The 20,935-nt window shown below is 37.2% G+C and overlaps 1 protein-coding gene and 1 long non-coding RNA gene across 16 annotated transcripts in view; one reads left to right on the forward strand and one right to left on the reverse strand.

The window, feature by feature from the left end:
- Nucleotides 1-20,935, forward strand: part of CDKL2 (cyclin dependent kinase like 2) — a 107,891-nt gene that overhangs the window by 36,825 nt on the left and 50,131 nt on the right. For 2 of the 14 annotated variants that reach the window (XM_039331771.1, XM_039331768.1), the window contains exon 14: nucleotides 20,529-20,770. The exons of 6 other annotated variants lie outside the window; for them this stretch is intronic. In XM_039331771.1, the coding sequence (XP_039187705.1) occupies nucleotides 20,529-20,696 (168 nt within the window). In that variant the 3' untranslated portion in view covers nucleotides 20,697-20,770. Of the gene's footprint in view, nucleotides 1-3,350; nucleotides 4,204-5,727; nucleotides 5,794-20,528; nucleotides 20,774-20,935 lie in introns of those variants that run through there. 6 more of the 14 variants (XM_039331779.1, XM_039331772.1, XM_039331770.1 and 3 more) reach the window with 6 other exon arrangements.
- On the reverse strand, nucleotides 5,991-20,668 carry LOC120302814. 2 transcript variants are annotated; one of them, XR_005555230.1, is made up of 4 exons: nucleotides 20,199-20,668; nucleotides 15,860-15,976; nucleotides 13,925-15,367; nucleotides 5,991-6,114 (listed from the first exon to the last, which is right to left on the reverse strand). It is a non-coding gene; the product is annotated as an uncharacterized LOC120302814 (long non-coding RNA). The 2 variants fall into 2 exon arrangements; XR_005555229.1 differs by lacking the exon at nucleotides 5,991-6,114 and having other exon boundaries at nucleotides 12,049-15,367.

The raw sequence follows: 20,935 nt of genomic DNA on the forward strand, positions 1-20,935 counted from the left end.
AGAGTTGTTGTTTGCACCATTCGTCTCGTCAATGCCTCACTGAACTAAAAACATAACAGTATGGATCTTTGTTTGTGCACAGCAAGATTGTTCTCTTATCTTTGTATTAACATGTATGCAGAAAAAAACATAAGCAAATCTTATGCTTAGACTATTACATATTTTCTAAACTACAGTAGCCTGCTATTAGTTGCCAGCATATTGATAAATATGGTATAGTGTTTAGCTTGTATTTTTGAAAGGATACCCAGATTAATACCTCTCTACTGTCCAACAATGAAACTCACTATGTATGGCTTTTTTCAGCCTAATCTACCTCCAAGATTTGTTGTGAAGATAACAAGCAACCTTTCTGAAATTCACCTAAGTGTGATGTAGAGCATAGTTGTCTACATATTAAGCTAGACCAGTGTTTCTTAAAAGTGTGGTCCTAGCAGTGATGGGATTCAGCCAGTTTGCACCACTTTGGCACAACCGGTAGCTAATTTTTTGTTGCCCAGGCCCAGAATGGACTTCCAGAAGTGACATCCACACAGAGAACTGGTTGTTTACATATTTGAATCCCACCACTGGGTCCTAGGACTCCTGGGAGTCCTTCAAGACCCTCTTAGGAGGTCCCCCTCCAAATCAAATTTATTTCCAAGCCTATGTTGAAAGATAATACAATATTAAAATTCCATCAAACAATTATAAAAAGCAGTAGTGGTAGTGAATGTGTCATTTTTAATATGATAAATATCAGTAAATATTAGCCTATACAAACAAAAGCTCTTTTGAGAGCCTCCATAATTAAAAAAAAATAAATGGGGCCCTGAGAGAAAAAATGATTAACATTGTACTTGACCATCCTATTTTGAGTCTCACTGTTCATAGTATTCTTGTCATGGGTCTTTATCACTAGGTCTCCTCATCTAACCAAAACATTAATTTGGCTATAATAATGGATATTATATACTGTATAGCTCCGTGGTGGCAAACCTATGGCATGCGTGCCACAGATGGCACGCAGAGCCCTCTCTGTAGGCATACGCACCCTCACCCCAGTCCTAGGCCTTCAGCTGGGTTTTATAAAACCTTTTCGCTTTAGGCCTCCGCCGCCGTGTTAAAAAAAAAGGTTCAATCAATCAATCAATTTCAACTTCTCACGGGAAAAAAAAAGATCTCGCAAAGTTGGAATTGATTGATTGAACTTTTTAGTCCTACCCAGTCTGCCGTTACCACCGTAGCCACGCCCACCCAATGGGCCATGTCCACTCAATTGGTCACTCCCAGCCAATGGGCCACGCCCACCTGGTACCCAACAATACATAAGTGGTTTTGGGTTGCAGTTTGGGCACTTGGTTTCTAAAAGGTTCGCCGTCACTGGTATAGCTCTTGTACTGTAAGAGAGAGGGGGGGAGGACTAGGGCTGTTGAAGGAAGAATAGAATTCCAGTGTAACAATAATTCAACCTGGTATTTCTAAAAAATGGTTTGTTCTGATTAACTAAAAGCAACCAACAGCTGTTGTAGAAATTACTGTTGAGAACTATTAAATATCTGAATATAGGCTGACAATCAAGATAAATTAATGGATTCTGTTAACTTCCTAGTGCTTATGGCCAGAGTTTACTGCATCACCTCTTCCTTCTCCAGTTTTTTGGGTGTTTTTTTGTTTGTTTTTTTGCCATCTCATCCCAGATATAATGATTTCTGTACCAGCTTCAAAATAGTATAGTAGTAAAGAATGCTTGAAATGAAAAGTATCTGAGGTAGGGTGGGGAACACATTGGCCTGAAACTCTGGGATAGTTCTTGTGTCAGTATAACTAATGCTAACTATGACCATGTTGAAGGCAGCCTCTGATATTTCAGTGAGATGAAGATAAATACCTTAGATAAAGACAATTTACTTTTGAATAAGCATAGTTAAATTCTGCAGGCACAATTCAATTAACAGATTCTTGAAAAGAATTCTGAAATTTGCTCCACAAATATTTGTATTATATTGTATAGATAATAGTCCATCTGAAGTAAGAAACTTCTATTATCTCTTTTCAGAAAACAAATGGGTGTTGAGAGCCAAAAGTGTAAATTGCCTATTGTTTCTCTCTTTTGCTCATCCTTATTATTCATTTCATCTCTTGATTGCAATTCCCTGTCTGTAATTTTTCCCCAGGCTTTTTTCTTCTTATATCCCTGTATTTAAGCTAGGAATGCCCAACCTGAAGGATAAGGGCATTAATATGTGAAGAGATGCATACTTTGATTTTCTTAAGATTATATTTCTTGAATTCAAAAGGACATTGTTGTGATTAATTAATGGAGATTTAATTGCATTGTTTCTTTTCTAACTGGGACTTATATGTGACTTATTTTATTGTATTAAATAGGAATATTATCTTTTAGTTTAGAAATAACTTTTCATTGATGTATAATTTTAACTAATTATTTGTTAAATAATGTGAATAAGACAATTCAGAGATTAGAAAAATAATATATATTTTTAAATGCATCTGCTGTCCAGAGACATTTTTGTATTAAATCTTGTTTTTATTAATTCACTGAAGGCATTGTTTTCGTATGGCAGATGAACATGACTCTGATTGTAGAAGAAATAACTAGCCTTTGAAAAATCTGTCCTTATTGGGTAGAGTGTAGGCCAATATTTATGTTTGAACTTTTATGTAAACGAAAACATGCTATCATTTTATGCAAATACTGACCTCTTTCTTACGTTACCAGAAAATACCATTCTGATTTCAACACTTAAATAACCTATAATTTCTAAGCTCTGTGGCTTTGCAATGTTCAAACATGTATTTCTCATTGTGTAAGTAAAATGTTAATTAAATGTCTCATATTTGACCAGTGATTTAAAAATCTGTAAAGCAGAAACAAGTGACTTAAGAGGGTGAATTAATGTCTTGAAATAAGTGAGAGGCAGCATTGTACCATGTTTTTTAGGTTTCCTATACGGCAATTCCGCTGCACCTACTTTTCTTAAATATGACTAAAAATGGGGAGCACCTGCATTTAATCGGGGAAAGAACTGAAATGAGTGGGCCACTTCATCCACTCTCCTGCTCTGTCCTTCCCCTAATGGCCATTTGTAAAGGCTCACCAAGTGAATTCAAAATTGGGTAAATCAGTATTCTGAAGGAACAATTTCTTTTCTATATGCAGTTCTCCAGGGAAGGGGGTAGTTTATCACAATTTCCCACCCTTTTACTAATATCTGAACAGATCTGCCTGAATATATCTTCTGTCATTAATGTGCTTGTTCCAACTTATCTGTCACTTAATATTTTTATGAATCTTTGTTACTCATTTAAATATGTGTCTGCATTCTCATGCATCTTTCTGCTTTTAGTCTTCAGATAAGCAAGCAAATGGCTGAAAATGGCTTCAGTTGTGAATGCTTTACCATTTTTTAATCAACTAAAACAGCAATAGAGACTGCAATCGAGTGGGAGTGGAAGGAGATGTTTGACTTTTACCTTGGAAGATCTTTCCACTCAATATTGTTTTCCACTCTCCCTAAGCATCAACTTAAACTATATTCCTCTTCTTAGAGCAATATTTACATGGAAATTAAATGAAATTATTAGGCAAACTCATATGGAGAAGCATATAAGCATATAACTCCATCATTTTATAATTCCAGCATAATTGATAGCTAATCGTTTATAACATAAAAAAAATAGTCTAAAATTATTCAGAACTTGCTACCATTTTATAAAATTGTATCTGTATGGACAATCAAAAATCACATTTTCTGTATTTCTATATATCTAAATGTGTTAGCATTAGTATTTAATAAGGAAATCTTTAACCAGCCTTTAACCTCCATTTATGTGAGCCTCCTTGAAAGAAGTTGGGGAAAAAATTATTCATAAGGACATTATTGTACACCTTCAACAATACAGGGGGCAAAAAAATCAACACATGACCCTTATTACGCATTAAGATAGCTTCAAGAGACGGATCTTTTCTTGTTTTCATTGATAAAATATATTATTTCCTAAAGAATGAAATATGCAACTAGAAACACTGCTTGATCTCATATGTTTGGAAAAGCTATAGCATTTTAATAATGATTAATTTCAGCCTCAGTAATCTTTGACTATTATAAAAGTGAATATGAAAATCAAAAAGCAGATGTATTAAACGGAACCATTAGATAGCACTCCTGATTGTTGGAAATAAATGTTATTGTATCTTTACTGTTTCAGCTCACAGTTCTTACTCCCGTTATCTATGCTTCACATGATTCTTCGAGTGTTCTATATCCAAGGCATAGGTTTCAATCAGTAGATTCAGTCAGTGCATATAAAGTCAAAGGTTCCTTAGCAGAACTGTTTCCTATTTTTCACTTTTTTTTTTTTTTTTTTTTAAATTTTTATTCATTAATACAATTAAAACAACAATGGACAAACATGACATTCCAGAGTGAATTTTTCTATCAGTTCCTATCATAGTACAAAAATTTTATAATTTTATAATTTTTTGTTCTTAACCTCTATATAAACCTCATCTTTTATACAATACAATTATATATACAATTATATGTACAGTTATGTATATCTTTTAGTTCTACCATTAGTTTGAAGTCCGAGCAGTTCTTAATTCATACCAGCGGTAAAATTTGCCCCAGATTTCGAAGTATTCGTGTTCCGTTTTGTCTTTCATAATCATTGTAAGCCTGTCCATCTCAGCACATATTAAAATTTTATGCAGGATCTCTTCTTCCGTTGGGGTTTCCTTGTTCCTCCAATTTTGAGCAAAAACCAGCCTGGAGGCCGTTAAAATGTGTAGCATTAAATAAAATACGCCTTTGTCATGTTTTTGCGTAGTTAAACCTAATAGAAAGAGTTCTGGTTTTGGTTCTACCGCTTGCTCTAATATTTCTTCCAACCAAATTTTAATCCTGTTCCAAAAATCACGAGCTCGCGTGCATTCCCACCACATATGATAGTAAGTTCCACTTTTCAAATTGCATTTCCAACATTTAGGGGAGACATTGGTATACATTTTAGACAATCTTGTGGGTGGGAGATGCCATCTATAAAACATTTTGTAAAGGTTCTCTTTGTAAGAGGTGGCCAAAGTAAGCTTCTTGTTTCTTGCCCATAGTTCTTGCCATATATGCAGATCAAAATTAAGACCAAAATCCTTACTCCAATTCAACATAGTCACTTTTACTTGTTCCTCGTACGTTGCCTGATCTAGCAAATAATAGTATAGTTTTTTAATCATTTTATCCTCCGACCCCAAAATTATTTTATCCAATTCTATTGGTTCTAATTTAATACCTAACTCTTTTTTGTCTTTCCGATATCTTGCCTGCAGTTGCAGGTATGCCCACCATTCTAATTCTATCCCTTCATCGTGGATGGTTTTCCTGGATTTCAATTCCCCTCTTTCATCTAAAATATTTTTATATGTTATGATCTTGTCTAATTGAGTAAATTTTGGGTGTACATATATTTCTAACGGTGAGATCCAACTAGGTACTTGGGTATAATTTGGTTGCCAAATTTTTGTCCATACATCAATAAGAGCTTGCCTAATATAGTGACTTCGAAAATATTTATGTACTTTATATTTATGATCCCATAATATGGCATCCTATTTTTCACTTTGATCTCTTTCCTCCAGTCCCATAATGGAGGCAATGGAAGGGAATGCTTGAGTGATCCACTTTGGACCATTCTTTCCTCTTATCATTGCTTTCCACTCTCCTCCAGGAAACAGGCTGGCCATCCAATATAATTTGTCCTCAATATCTTGCACCTTGCAGAACCAAGTAAGTATTGTAATTCAAGGATCGGTAGAAGATTTACAACTAAATGCTGGCTGACAGATATGTTCATCTCGAAGATACAGCAAGAATTGAGCCAATCAAACCCAACTTTGCCCAGGAATGGATGAATGTTGGGTTACTTGAACCAAAGCCATTTGCAAAGATAACTGCATGAGTAATCCATGAATTAATCTGTTTCTTCTACAGTTTGTTTCCAATACAAATGCAGGGGGTATATTAAGCAGCAGGTTCAAGATTGTTGCAGTCTGAATAATTATAAACTTCAGGAGCAGAAGCTTCACTCAGCACCTCTTTGATGTGGGTTTTGTTGCTGAATAAGATTTTGGAAGGAATAGAGCTCTGTTATTCAGGCAGTAGTTAACATTTTTCCCCAATCATAAGTTGTAACTTTTACCTGATAGTGGTATTGAATTACTTATCTAGCACACTTCAAAAACAAATTTCAAATTGTTGGGTCTCTGGAACAAGTATTCCTATTTTTAAAAATATTTAGAAATACAAATATTTTGTCAAACATTTATGATATAGTTGCCATTCCCAAGCCTTGGTGGGATGAAACTCATGCCTGGAATGTACTTTTGGAAGGATATAAACTGATCAAAAGAGGAGATGGAGTTGTTTTATATGTAAGAAATCACTATCTCTATAGAAATGCACAAAAACAAGAAAGAAAACTTCCTATAATGTATATATATCAATATAAAAGGAAAAAAACATTGCCATGGGTATATCCAACAGCCACCCAACCAAGCAAAAGAAAAAGATGAAATTCTGCTAACCAGGAAACAGACCACAGTAGTAATGCGGGATTTTTAACTACCCTGACATCAACTGGGAGACAAACTCTGCATCAAGTGGGAGATTGAACAGGTTCCTGGCCAATCTAGCTGACAACTTTGTCATCCAAAAGATAGAGGAGGGAACTAGAGAGACAGCTATACTGAATCTAATTCTTACTAACAGAGAAGAAATGATAGAGAGGATTGAAGTTGTCAGAACTTTGGGGGAGAGTGACCATGTCATATTGGAATTCAATATAATGCAAACAGAAACAATAGAACATAAAGCAGGTCTTAGATCAACGCCCCCAATCTTTTCCAGTTTGGTGGTCTGGCCTGGTGCAGGGGAGAGGGGATGGTTCCGTGTGAATGGCAGTTGCATGTGTGGTCCTGCGCACAGCCATTTGTGTGAGCGGCAGATGCACATGTCTGCCACTCACATGAGTGGAGCTTCATGAGCAAGGTGCTGCCGCCTACACAAATGAAGCTTCACACGTGAGGGAAAGTGCCTGCTGCTCATGTAAGTGAAGCTTTGTGCATGAGCTTGCCCACCCCTTGTGCAACCTGGTTCTGGACAGGCCATGGCCCAGTAATGGGCCATGGCTCAGGGATTCGGGACCCCTCTCTTAGACTTTGAAAGAGCTGGTTTTAACAAACTTAGAGAGAGCGTGGGAAGGATTCCAATCATGAAAATCTTAAAGAGGAAATCAATTTAGGAACTTGGGAAACTCTGAAGATTATGATTATAAAAGCCCAGTCCAGCTCAATATCACTGAGAAAAAAAACAATGAATCCAACAAGAAAACAGCATGGTTACACAAAATAATCTCTGATAAACTGGGGAAAAAAGGATAAGTACAAAAAATATAAACATAAAACACATACTAGGAATACAAATAAAAATAATCAAGAAAATGGTAATAGAACACTGTCCACTCTAGTTCAAATCACCGGAACTTGATGGATTTCATCCCAGAGTTCTGAAGGAGCTGGCAGATCTGATCTTGGAACCATTGAACCATATCTTTCAAAGATCCTGGAGTACTGGGGAACTACCAGAGGACTCCAAAAAAGCTGATGTAGTTCCCATCTTCAAAAAGAAAAAAAACCGATCCAAAAACAAATCCAGGAAACTAAAAACCAGTCAGGATGACATACAGTAAATACCTGAGAAGATATTAGAAAAGATAATTAAGCAACAGATCTGCAAACACCTAGAAGCAAGCAAAGTTATAACTAGAAGCCAACATGGGTTTATCAAAAACAGAACATGTCAGACAAATCCTATTTCATTCTTTGAAAAGTGTTTGAATTAGTGGACCAGTGAAATGCAGTAGACATAGTATACTTGGATTTCAGTAAGGCACTTGCCAAAATAGATAGAATAGACAGCCTCACCACCAGGTGAATGTATTATTGGCTGAAAAATCATACTAAACATGTAATTCTTAATGGAATTACATCTACATGGAAGGAAGGAAGCAATAGTGTACCTCAAGGTTCGGTTTTACGCTCAATGCTCTTCAACATCTTCATAAACAATTTAGATGAGGGAATAGAAGAGGGAACTCATCAAACAGGAATAGCCAACTAGCAGGAATAGCCAACATTGCAAAAGATAAGCTTAAAATCCAGATGGAAGTCAACACTTGGCCCTATCTAGCAAAATGAAATCCAATGTAAAGAAAAATAATATTTTACACTTAGACAAGAAAAATCAATATTAAGGTACAGATTAGGTGAAACCTGACTTAATAGCACTAACTGTGTGTGGGATTTTGGAGTCCTAGTGGATAATCACTTAAATATGAACCAGCAGTGTGCAGCAGCAGCCAAAAAAACCAACACAGTGCTAGGCTGCATTAACAGATAGAATCAAGATCATATGAAGTATTACCACCACTTTATGAAGGCTTATTAAGATCACACTTGGAATACTGCATCCACTTTTGGTCACCATATTATAGAAAAGAGATTGAGTCTTTGGAAAGTGCAAAAAAGGAACTGGAGGCTAAAACATGAAGAATGGTTGCAAGAATCTACTTTAAGAAATCAGTGAATAAAATTAAATACAAAGAAGATTAGGGGGCTGGAAGCTAAAACACATGAAGAACAGTTGAAGGAATTGGATATGTCTATTCTAGTGAAAAGAAGGACTAGGGGTAACATGATAGTAGTGTTCGAATATTTGACGGGCTGCTACAAATAAGAGGGGGGTCAACCTATTTTCCAAAGCACCAGATGGCAAGACAAGAAACAATGGCTGGAAATCAATCAAGGAGAGAAGTAACCTAGAACTAAGGAGAAATTTCGTAACAGTGAGGACAATTAACCAGTGGAACGGTTTGCCTTCAGAGGTTGTACATGCTCCATCACTGGAGGCTTTTAAGAAGAGACTGGACAGCCATTTGTCTGAAATAGTATAGGGACTTCACCTTGAATAGAGGGTTAGACTAGAAGACCTCCAAGATCCCTTCCAACTCTATTATTCTGCTACGTAACACTATTTTGCCCAAACATACATGATCAGATTTCACAAATGTTTAGTGTTTTTCATTTATGGGCCCCTTACATCATTGATATTTCCCCCCTAATTCCTCCCAGAGGTCTGATTCATAAATTGCCACAAGGAACTTCCACAGTGGGATTTGTTTGGGTGTCAAAAATAAATCAAGATGATGGTTGTAACCACAAAATGAAAGCCCTGTGCCAACAGATGTAAAGAGGATGGGGCTTCAAACACAAAGGTTGCTGGTAGAATTTATGCAAATATCAGGAACATAGTCCATGTATAGCTTGAACTATCAGTAGTGCATTTTGCTGCCAAACAGGAAAGGTTGGGGACCTCTGTTATTGAGGACATTCTCAATAATAGCTGCTTAGGATAACTATTGCAGTAGTGCACCACAGCATCTTAATCTGCTAGCTCGGTGATCTTGGTGCCTTAATGTGTTGATACAAAATTAATGTCATATCCATTTTCAGGGATGTTATTCATGTTTTCTTTGGATTGCATTGGAAAAAAATTCCCAAATCCTATAGTGTAATAACATTACACGTACACATTCCAATAATAATTGAATGCATATTGTGGAAGGAAAGACAAGCGATTGATTTGATCAAATGTTAATCTTACTTACAAAAACTTGTTCAGCAATTATGGTCTGAATACTGTTGAATCCCCAAATATAATGCTTAGGTAAAGGACGTGGTGAAAAAAGGTATATTATTAACTGTATCATTTACATTATCAATACATCTGTTTTTGAAGAGGTTTGGAGCTAATTAGAACTCATGAAAATGATTCATGCCAGTGTAATCTATGCAGAGTTTTGATTATTGTAATAATAATAACAATAAAGTTGGAAGGGACCTTGGTGATCATCTAGTCCAGTGGTTCTCAACCTTTTTAATGCCGTGACCTCCAACCGGTCGTAAGTCGAGGACTAAACTGGTCGTAAGTCGAGGACTAAACTGGTCGTAAGTTGAGGACTACCCAACCGGTCGTAAGTCGAGGACTTTCCCTGCCTGGGAGCGCCACGCATGCGTGGTGCTGCCCCCTGCGCCGGCCGAAGTGTAGCTGGCAAGCAGCAGAGACGGAGCAGACCGACCACTGGCTGGGCCACCAGCTGGCCCAGCCCAAGGGAGGTAAGGCACCTGCCGGAAAAGGGGAAAAAATGGCGGACAGCCTTGCTTGGCGACCCCCGTGAAATGGTCGATCGACCCCAAATGGGGTCACGACCCATAGGTTGAGAATCGCTGATCTAGTCCAATCCCCTGCTCAGGCAGGAAACCCTGTGCCATTTCAGACAAATGGCTGTCCAATCTCTTCTTAAAAACTTCCAGTGTTGGAGCATTCACAACTTCCGGAGGCAGGCTGTTCCACTGATTGTTCTAACTGTCAGGAAATTTCTCCTTAGTTCTAGGTTGCTTCTCTCTTTGATTTGTTTCCATCCTTGTCCTGCCTTCAGGTGCTTTGGAGAATAGCTTGACTCCCTCTTCTTATTGGCAGCCCCTGACATATTGGAACATGCTATCATGTCACCCCTCATCTTTCTCTTCATTAATCTAGATATACCCACAGTGGTGGGATTCAAATATGTGAACAACAGGTTCTCTATGTGGATGCTGCTTCCAGAAGTCCATTCTTGGCCTGGGAAACAAAAAATTAGCTACCGGTTCTGCCGAAGTGGTGCGAACTGGCTGAATCCCACCACTGCATACACAGTTCCAGCAACCGTTACTTATATGTTTTAGCCTCCAGTCCCCTAATCATCTTTGTTGCTCTTCTCTGTACTCTTTCTAGAGTCTCAACATCTTTTTTACATTGTGGTGACCAAAACTGAATGCAGTATTCCAAGTGTGGCTTTACCAAGGCATTGTAAAGTGGTATTAATACTTCACATGATCTTGATTCTATCCCTCTGTTAATGCAGCTCAGCACTGTGTTAGCTTTTTTGGCAGTTGCAGCACACTGCTGGCTCATATTTAAGTGATGGTCCACTAGGACTCTGGGATCCCTCTCACAGTTACTACTATTGAGCAAGAAACCACCTATACTATACTTGTGTATTTGGTTTTTCTTGCCTAAAAGTAGAACCTTACTATTTTCACCATTTAATTTCATTTTGTTAGATAGCGCCCTATGTTCAAGTCTGTCAAGATCCCTCTGTATCTTAAGCCTATCTTCTGGAGTGTTGGCTATTCTTGCCAGCTTGGTGTCATCTGCAAATTTGATGAGTTCCCCATTTATCCCCTCATCCGAATCATTGATGAAGATGTTGAAGAGCACTGGGCCCAGAACAGAGCTCTCGGGCATCCCACTAGCACTTCCCTCCATGTAAATGCAGTTCCATTGAGGATCACACCCTGAGGACGGCTGGTCAGCCAGCTACGAATCCATCTGGTGGTGATGCTGTCTAACCCATATTTTTCTATCTTATCAAGTAGTAGGTTGTGGTCTACTTTATCAAATGCCTTACTGAAGTCCAAGTAAATTATATCCACTAATTTTGTCACCTGGTCAAAGAATGCAATAGGAGTTGTCTGGCATGATTTGTTTTTGACAAACCCATGTTGGCTTTTGGTAATGACTTTGTTTGTCTGCAGGTGTTCGCTGATTCATTGCTTGATTATCTTTTCCAGAATCTTCCCAGATATTGAGGTCAGGCTGATAGGTTTGTAGTTTCCTGGATCCATTTTTTTCCTTTTTTGAAAATAGGAACTATATCAACTTTTTCCCAGTCCTCTGGTAGTTCCCCAGTGCTCCAAGATCTATAAAAGATATACTTTAGGTTTTCTGAGATCACATCTGCCAATTCCTTCAGAACCTTGAGGTGTAGTCCATCTGGTCCTGGTGATTTAAACTCATCTAGGATGGACAGGTGCTCACTTACCATTTTCTTGCCTATCTTAACTTGTGTTTCTAATCTGTTTTTTAACGTACTGGTTTTGATAGGTTGGACTGTTTTTTCCCTTTGTGTAAAGACAGATGCAAAAAACGAGTTAAATAGTTCTGCTTTCTCCCTGTTTCTTGTCACCTTCTTGCTACTTTTTCCCAGTAATGGTCTAATAATTTCCTTATTCCTTGTTTTTTACATGTTGAAAGAAGCTTTTTTTTGTTATTTTTGACTTTTGTCGCAAGCCTTAGTTCATTTTGAGCCTTAGCTTTCCCCACTTCATCTTTGCAGGCTCGGACTATTTGTTGGTATTCTGCCTTAGTTATGTGCCCCTCTTTCATATTCCCCCCCCCTTTTCTTTGTACTCTTCCTTGTATGCCCAAATTGCTGTAGGGGACACATACTCCAAATCTACAGTTGTTAGTTAACAGTGATTCCTTTTCCTAGATTTTCTTTCTTCTTATTGAAGAAAGCTTAATTGATTTGGTTCTTGTATAACATTCCAAAATTTACCCAAAATCAACAAATCACTGAAAAATTAGAACATTATATGTTGTGTGAAATCTTTCCCCACAAGAATCCTGGAAATTGTAGTTTAATGAGCAGTCTGTAAGGTTATTGGTCCCTAATTCCTTGATCCCTAACCACAGAATATGGTTGTGACATTTGCTAAGGAAGGGAGAGGAGACCTATAGCCTTCTTTCTCATTTCATTCTTTGCCAAAAGCCACCTAAGTAGAGAAAGCCAGAAAAAAACAATCAGCGAGGACCAACCATTACATTTTCAGGTTACTCAGGCCTTATATCACTTCTGGAAGGTAATCTAAGTCTATCAGATCAGAACTGCAAAAATCTGATGACTACTAGAGGTGGCAAAGAATTCCAATACTTGTCTTAGTGTTTTACTAAATTCTGTTGTGTAAAAGAAAATATAGTAGGTTTCGGTTTTTCCTCTAAAAGCTTAAAAAGAAAACATCAGGGTATAATACTCTTTAGACCTATTCTCATGACACACATAAATAGATTGGGGAAGACAGATATAAATATGTTGTAAACAGTGCTCTTTTTCTAAAAAAAAAAAAAAAAAAGGTGCCGGAACTCACACATATCATACAACCTGCCTTGCCTACCCTACAAGGTTCCACCCAAAAAAGGTGCCGGAACTCCGTTCTGAGCGTTCTGGTTGTAAAACATCTGTTGATCCAGATGGACTAACTCCCCCTTACTCCTGCGCGGTTATGCATTGCCCCATTTGAAAATGAATTGACCCAAAGAGATAGAAAAAATAGAAAAAGCCATGGTTAGCATTTTGTAAGGCAGTAGTAGAACACAAAAGGCACTGAATAGGTCCTGCTTGCTTGCATAAGAACCAACCTATCTTTTCCATCAGGATACTTAGAAGTCATATCTGAAAGCACATGCAGTAATGAAAGCAGATAAAGGAGAAAAAATAAAAGTAGCATCCCTAACTTAAGTGACTCACACACTTCCAAAGTTAACTGAAGAATATTTGAATATGGATACAATCATGGGACTCAAGATCCCAACTATTCCCAAGTGAAAATAAAACCCTTCTTATGTGGCAAGATCACTCTGCCCATAATAGTTATAACTAAAAGGAAACAGCCAGGAAATAGTCTTCTTGCTATCAAATCTCATAGCACAATAATAAAAAATTCCACTTACTCTTCCCACCCCATCTGGCATCTTGCTTTCACCTAGAGCACCATGAAGAATGGAGTGGAGTACCTACTTCTCACAGTCTAAATCCATGCACATAAGAAATGGAAGAAGACCTGAGACATTGTAATCGTCTGTCACAACTCTCAAAATTTGGCAACTTTAAAACTTGTAGACTTCAACTCACAGAATTCCCCAACCAGAAATCCATGCTGCAGCTTAGACCATATGAGAAAAACGAATGAAAAAGCTTTTCTACTAACATCATGTTTTTGGAGCAGATGTCCTGAGGTAGGAGGTTGTACTACTGGATAATATCCCTGGTTTGCCTTTTAAGGGTGCCATGCATGATGCCATTCTGATGGATGAAGAGCACAAGGAATTACTCCCAAGTACCCTGGTCTCATAATACCAATTGTTTGATATAATTGGTAGAGGAGAGATTTCTTTTTAGCTGTCTGCAATCCTGACTGTAGGTTATGGCTACCAGGGATGTCTCCAATCCCTTGGATGTATTCCTTTATTTCCTGTCTTCCCTCCTGAGTTGTCTTGTGTTCTCTATTGGAATTGTAGTTTGGCAATGGTTGTCTTCCATGTAGTTACTATTCTTTCTCATTAACAGCTTTGAATTCCTTGCAAGATGTATAACTGTTTTTCTATGGGCCATTTCTGGAATGCTGAAAAAAGAGTGGTAGCAGGAAGGGTTTAGGGAGCAAATGCAATGTGTAGGTGTGGGTCTGGGGAGGGGAGTGTATTTGCTTGGAAGGAAGATACAGAAAGGGATGGGAGAATGAGTAGGAAATGTAAATCCTACACCAGCATTTGGAATGGTTTTTCTCCCCCAAATTAATCTCCTTTTCTGTTTTATATCCACTGCTTCCTGCCTAACTGGTAGAGAAGAGACTGCTAAGGCAAAATATATTCCTGTTATCTGTTCTTACTGAACACTAGATATTTTTGTCTCCAGTCTCTGATTATTGTTGTCTGAAAATAGTGACTTTTGATCCAGTTAAGGTTGTTGCGTCCTGGTAGAACTAGTAGTAAGGAAAATTAACTGGTCCCTTTGTATGATGACAAAGGATTGTAGAATTCTATTCATCATCAATGAGAAAACTTTTCTCCTTATTTTAAATTGTTCATAAGTAAAATTTGTTTTGCTTATTTAAAGATTCAAAAATTGATATGTCCAATAGTTGATTCACTCTTGGCTGTTGATTCACTCTTAGTTTCAGTCTTGGTTATAAAATCATTGTTTAATGTCTTTTTTGTGATTGCCAAAAGGAAAAAAAGAAAAGAAAAGTGAGCATTGCAAAGAATCATCTTGTCACTTCATAGAGGTCTTGCTTTTTTCTTAACCATTAGTGTGTCTCTTTTCCTTCTCTTTTCTTCAGAAGAGTCATCTCTCAATAATTTGTTATTCCAGATAGTGTTATAACCAGTGGCACCTTTATTGAAAGGAAATATAATATTAAAGACAGTGTGTGATGGACGTGGAAAATAGGGCAGAAAATATAAAACTCGAGGTCTATCTTCTGACGATTCTGTTTCAATTGTGTGAGTTTTCTTCTTCATATCTTTGGTTGTAGTTTGTGCCTTGGTGACTGGAGGTATTGTAGTTGTTACTGGGACAATCTGACAGTTGGTTTCTTGGCTATCTGTGCCTCTAAGCTGTGATAAACCAAAGGAAGTGGACCGCTTTGCCATTTCTGTAATAAATACAATTAATTTTATTTAGAACATTTTCTATTGGACTGCCTAGGAACATTTGGCATATTATTTGACATAATGCCTAAAACATTTTAGGTGAATTGTACCGATTATTTAGTACAATAACTTGTTGAACCAAGTTGAGCCAAGTACATGCAAAACCCCTTAAAATTCCAAGAATATTGTACTCTTTCCAGTAATCCCAAATAATTCTGTAAATCAAAAGTGCACCACCCTCTTCATGGACATTATTCCCCCCCCCCGCACTAGTAATGCAGTGATTTCCATTGTGAACTTTAGGATTCTTTTTGATTTCTTAATCCTATCTACCACCCATGAATATCCTGATGGTATTAATCAGGGTTAACTCTGCTTTTCAAGCTTAGCCAGTGTACCACAGCTAGTTCTAGGTGTACACTTTTTTAAAAAATCAACAACATAACTTCATGATTTGGGCTTTCTAATATTTATGCTATTTCTTTCACACTTACTTGTGATGCATCCAGCTGGAAACTCAGTGTAGTCATCAACAGGTTCAGTGTCTGTCTCTGTCAGCTCCACATTGACATCTCTCTTTTCTTCTCTTTGGAAAAGGTTTAAGTCTTTTCCTACAAAAATTAATGACAGAACCAGTCTAACAGTTCATGCAACCTGCTCTCTCCCCTCCCCTCCCCTCCCCCCTCCCATGTTCAGTATGTATTGCTTTGAACTTGCCTTGCATTTCCCATCAGACAGAAGCTCCATGCTTCTCACATATAAAAGCAAGCAATAGATCACTGAAGATAAGAACTGAGATGTATCAGAAGGAACTGGATGAATAGCTTTGACTGCAAGCAGGAAACCTTCAAAGATAGTTGTTCCCCCCCCCACCCCATTTTAAACCTTGAGAACAATCCCAGCCTGTATTGCTGAAATATGGAAACTTTCAATATAGCTTTTAGCCGTTTTTCACTAAAACTAAGGCAAAGGTGCATATTTGTCCTATCCTGATTCTAACTACTATATTCATCCTTCTACAAGAGCCAGAAGTCCTGGCTCTGCTGGTTGGCCTGGTGACTAAATGGGGGAGTTCCACACTGAAAGTGGCTGCTGGATTAATGGCAAACTCCCCCTCCCCTTCCCTTTATTCTCTGCACTCCATGCACCCATCTTTTTGTTTATCATACTGATGCATTCTCATTGTGCTCTTATGTCATTGTTTATTTTATTCTATTACTTTATTTCTGTTCTGTTTGCACTCCTTTCCTTTTTTTTTGTAAGCCAGGTGGAGTAGCTCTATGGCGAGATAGGCAGCAAATAAATTTAACAAATAATAATGAAATAATAATTCAGAATATATATAATTTTTCCAACCTCAAAATGTCACTATATATTTTAGACAACATATGCATGGTGTTGCCTCAGTTCTCTGAAAAGATAAGAATGTCCCTAACAAGGTGAGGTTCTGGAATCTGAATTAAAGTCTACAAACAGCTAAATATTTTATCATATTGGAACAATCTATCTTACAATTACAGTGTTACAGAATATTGTCCCAGGCTCACTTTTAAGCTCCTTCTATCTTCTCTGCTGGAAGACAGAATTACCATAAAAAGTGTATCTGATAGGGTAACTCAAGGGTGATCAAAACCAGTATTTTACTAATGTGAATTTTATAGGAATAAATCCACTTATAGGCAATAAATACACTTGTTATGTCCTCTTAATACATTTTTCATGTCAGCCAGACAAATTCTTTCTCATCAATTTAATGCAGGGGTTCTCAACCTTGGCAACTTTAAGACTTGTGGACTTCAATTCCCAGAATTCCTCAGCCAGCTTTGCTGATTGAGGAATTCTGGGAGTTGAAGTCCACAAGTCTTAAAGTTGCCAAGGTTGAGAACCCCTGATTTAATGTAACAAATTTTAGTGCAAATGCATATAGTGCAGTGTTTCCCTACAGAGGTAACTATAAAATGTGGCAACTTCAACTCCCAGAATTCCCCAGCCATCAGGTCCATACAGTACATCTTAAAGTTGCCAAGGTTGAGAAACATTGATATAGATTATGGAAATAGATAATGAAGGGATGGTGGTTAAACTGGAAATCTGGAACTCCTTCCAGTTATCTCATCTCCTATTGTTTCTATTATGTTATTCTGTTTTATTATACAGATAGTTGACTTATGACTAGTTGCTTAGTGGCTGTTCAGAGCTACGATGGAGCTATTTGGGGTGGGGACTTATAACCCACATTCAAAGTTCCAGTGGTCGCCCTCCCTCCTGTGGCCATGTGACCACACTTTAGATGCTCAGCAACCAGGCTGCATTTATAATAGCCATGTACAGCATCTGACAATCACATGACCTCACTTTATGATGGTTTTACCTCTGTTTAGTAAACCATTGATTTGTTTAATGATTGTGGCAGTTGTTTAATCACCATGTGGTTGCTTTACAACTATGACTTTTTATTAATGATTGCTACTAAAAAAGTCATAAAATTCTCAGCAGTTGTTTTACAATTGAGACATTGTCTTTTATCTATCATGAGTTATGACCCTGATGGGCAGGCTCCATCACAGTCATAACTTGAGAACTACCTGTATTATTGTCTGGGCATTTGATTCCTGAGAACTGTTTTATGCTGCTAGCTTTGGATCAGATGAAGAATTAATTAATTCATTTAAATTAAGAATGCATATATTTCTCTTTCATCTCAGAGCCATCTGTAGGAGCTACTTGTCCATTCAATAAAAGTTGTATTTGGCAGTGATTGAGTAAAATTGGGCTCCAGGTTAATTCGGAAAATTCAGATCTAATTCAAATAATAGTTGAAAGAAGTTGCTATTCGAGAATAAGTCTGAAGACTATTTTTTAAGCCATTAGGTCCCAAATCAGTGCCTAATAAAACCACATCTACATTTTATCTCTGAATGCAACTGTTGGTAAAGAACATTTGTACACTAGGAAGATTCATACTTGCCCAACTCAGGAACATGAAAAATATTTTTTTGAGAAAGACCAAAATGATCCCAATTACCAAACCTGATATGAATTATTTTGGCATCTACTTCTTTCATATGAACTATCTCCTTGACATTAAAACAGCTCTTTCTGCATGTCCATTAAATGCAGACACAGAACTGTAATAAATAACAGGGTATAACTTGCTGTTTGTCATCTCAGGGAAGTGATGCTTGGTTAATAAAGACATCAAACAAATTATAAAGTGCACCTTGTGATAAAATGGGTAGTCAATAAATTTTTATAAATAAATGAAATAACTGTATCTACTTGAAACAAATTCATTTCAGATATAGTAAATATTGTTCATTTGCCTGGAATATAATATGATTTGAAACTGTTTGCAGACTAAATTGCAATACAGAATCAGTGCCAAGAGAACATACTAATTATGATTAAAGTAAGAGAGTAGCATTATGATCCTGAATGGCACCTGTAGCTGATCTGGGAACCCATGAGGCCAAGTGCAAAAAAATACCTCTCTTCTTATGTGCCAGTTATGCTCTAGGTCTAGGAAATTGTAGAATCCCAAAATACAATTCTGAAAAGCCACCATGGCAGGACATTAATGGTAGGATTGCAGTGTCTGAACATTTTTCATTTTCTGAACAGCAGTTTGGAAGATGGAAATAATCTTTTGACTATGGAATGGGGAAGAGATGTCTTTCTTTTTGACACTGTAATGATAAAAACGGTGTCTCTGAAGTTGTTCTCCTGTACCTTATGCTTTGAGAAGGTCCCCAAGTGTCACCCTCTTTCATGGCCAAAAGGTCTCTTGGGGATATTTTATTTATTGTGAGTATATGTACATATATGTGGTTGGCATGTTCCCCAATAAAAACATTTATACAGCGGATACTACAATTTGTTTGTATTAATTTAGATATTGTAATAATAAACAATTTTGGGATCAACAAAGTAATATTCAATACACTCCCCCCTTCTCCCAGTACTGCAATTGACCTTGGACTTGATTGCCAAAACTTCTTTGTCAATCAATCAAAGATACCAGATGCTTGCAAAGACTCCCCAAAAGAAAATCAGGTCAGAGAGAGAGCTTGCCAGATTAAAAACCACAACAGAGAAAGTTGCTCCAAGTCCTCCTTTCCTATAGCTCTCTCATCTAAATTAAGACCAAGCTAGACAGATTCCTAATGCCTATTCCCTGCTTTTCCTATTGAGTTGTACCCATTAGATTGTGCATCTAAGAAGGGCAGCCTCCTCTTTCAATAACTCTACTGTTTTTACCACTTTAAAATAAATAAGTGGTAAACATATTACCACTTGTTTATTGGCATCATTAAAATATTAAGCATATTAGAGCCAGTTTGTGATGATGAGATGAGTTGGCTGTGAACTTTGCTCAAACATGCCACTGGCTGCTAAGTTAATTTGTTCCAGAGACATGTTTTGAAGCCTAATTGATCTCATACATTTATTGCAAGGATAAAATCAGATAAACACAAGGAAACTGATCTAAACTCTATAAAAGGAGTCAGCACTAATTCATCATTGAAATTGCTTAATGTTTGCAACATGAACTGTTGGAATATTTTTCACTATAAGAACTAGTAGAAAAAAATATTACAATTGCTTAGGGAGTAAGCTTGTTTAAAAAATAGGTTAGCTACAAAGACATTCTAGAAGAGCTTTTTAATATGAATTGCACCAAATTATCCCTTTCCCAAATTACAACCAGTATATTGATAATGACCTAAAGTGAGACTTTAACATCTCACATTTACAATCCTGCATTCTTCCATATGAACACATATATAAGCTCTGTATTAACCTGAAAAATATAATAAAGTCAGAGAGCCTTACCTTCTACAGTTGACAGAGCCAGCCAGAGCACCAGCCACCTGAAGCAAAAACCAGCAGTTTGCTCAAAAAACATTTTCTATACTCTGAGCAACCAAAAGAAGCCTACCTTTGCCAAGAGCTTAGAACTATCATGATTCTGAGATTTTTTAAAAAATGTGTTTAGAAAGTGGACTACAACTTAAAAAAAATGGGATGTCTGATGTAGATTTCCACCTTGGTCAATTTATTAAACAGCAAACCCTATTTCTTGTCTGGAAACAAAAACCACCAGCCAAACCAAAAGGTTTGAACAGAAAGAAAGATATGAATATTTCTGATTTCCATCTTAAGATCAGAGAAACCTGGTGCTCTCTCCAAGAAGACTGTGCTGAAGATGGCTTGATTGGAGGCACCTCAAGCACAATGGGAACAAGGTGGCAAGTAAGCAGGAAAAGAACTCTGTTTAGCAGGCAAGTCTATCCCTGTGTACAGAATGTATGTGCAAGCAAGTCTGTCTAGCTCCCACACTTGGGGTCAGAACTGTATAAATATGCAGGATTGTAGACTGAGGTTCATCCAGCTACCCATATAATCATGCCCTCCCTTCACAAAGTCTGCAATTTTCTGAGATGGAACAGGGTGGGGCAGAGGTGAAGTGTATGTATAAAGTCCAAATTTAAACTCAGGATGTAAGAAGAAATCTAAACACACAAGCATTTTATATTATATTGGAGAGATGGGCTGCATATAATTTTAAT

This window comes from Crotalus tigris, unplaced genomic scaffold (assembly GCF_016545835.1).
Source record: "Crotalus tigris isolate CLP2741 ecotype Arizona unplaced genomic scaffold, ASM1654583v1 scf7180000024437.13266115, whole genome shotgun sequence".
NCBI lineage: Eukaryota > Metazoa > Chordata > Lepidosauria > Squamata > Viperidae > Crotalus > Crotalus tigris.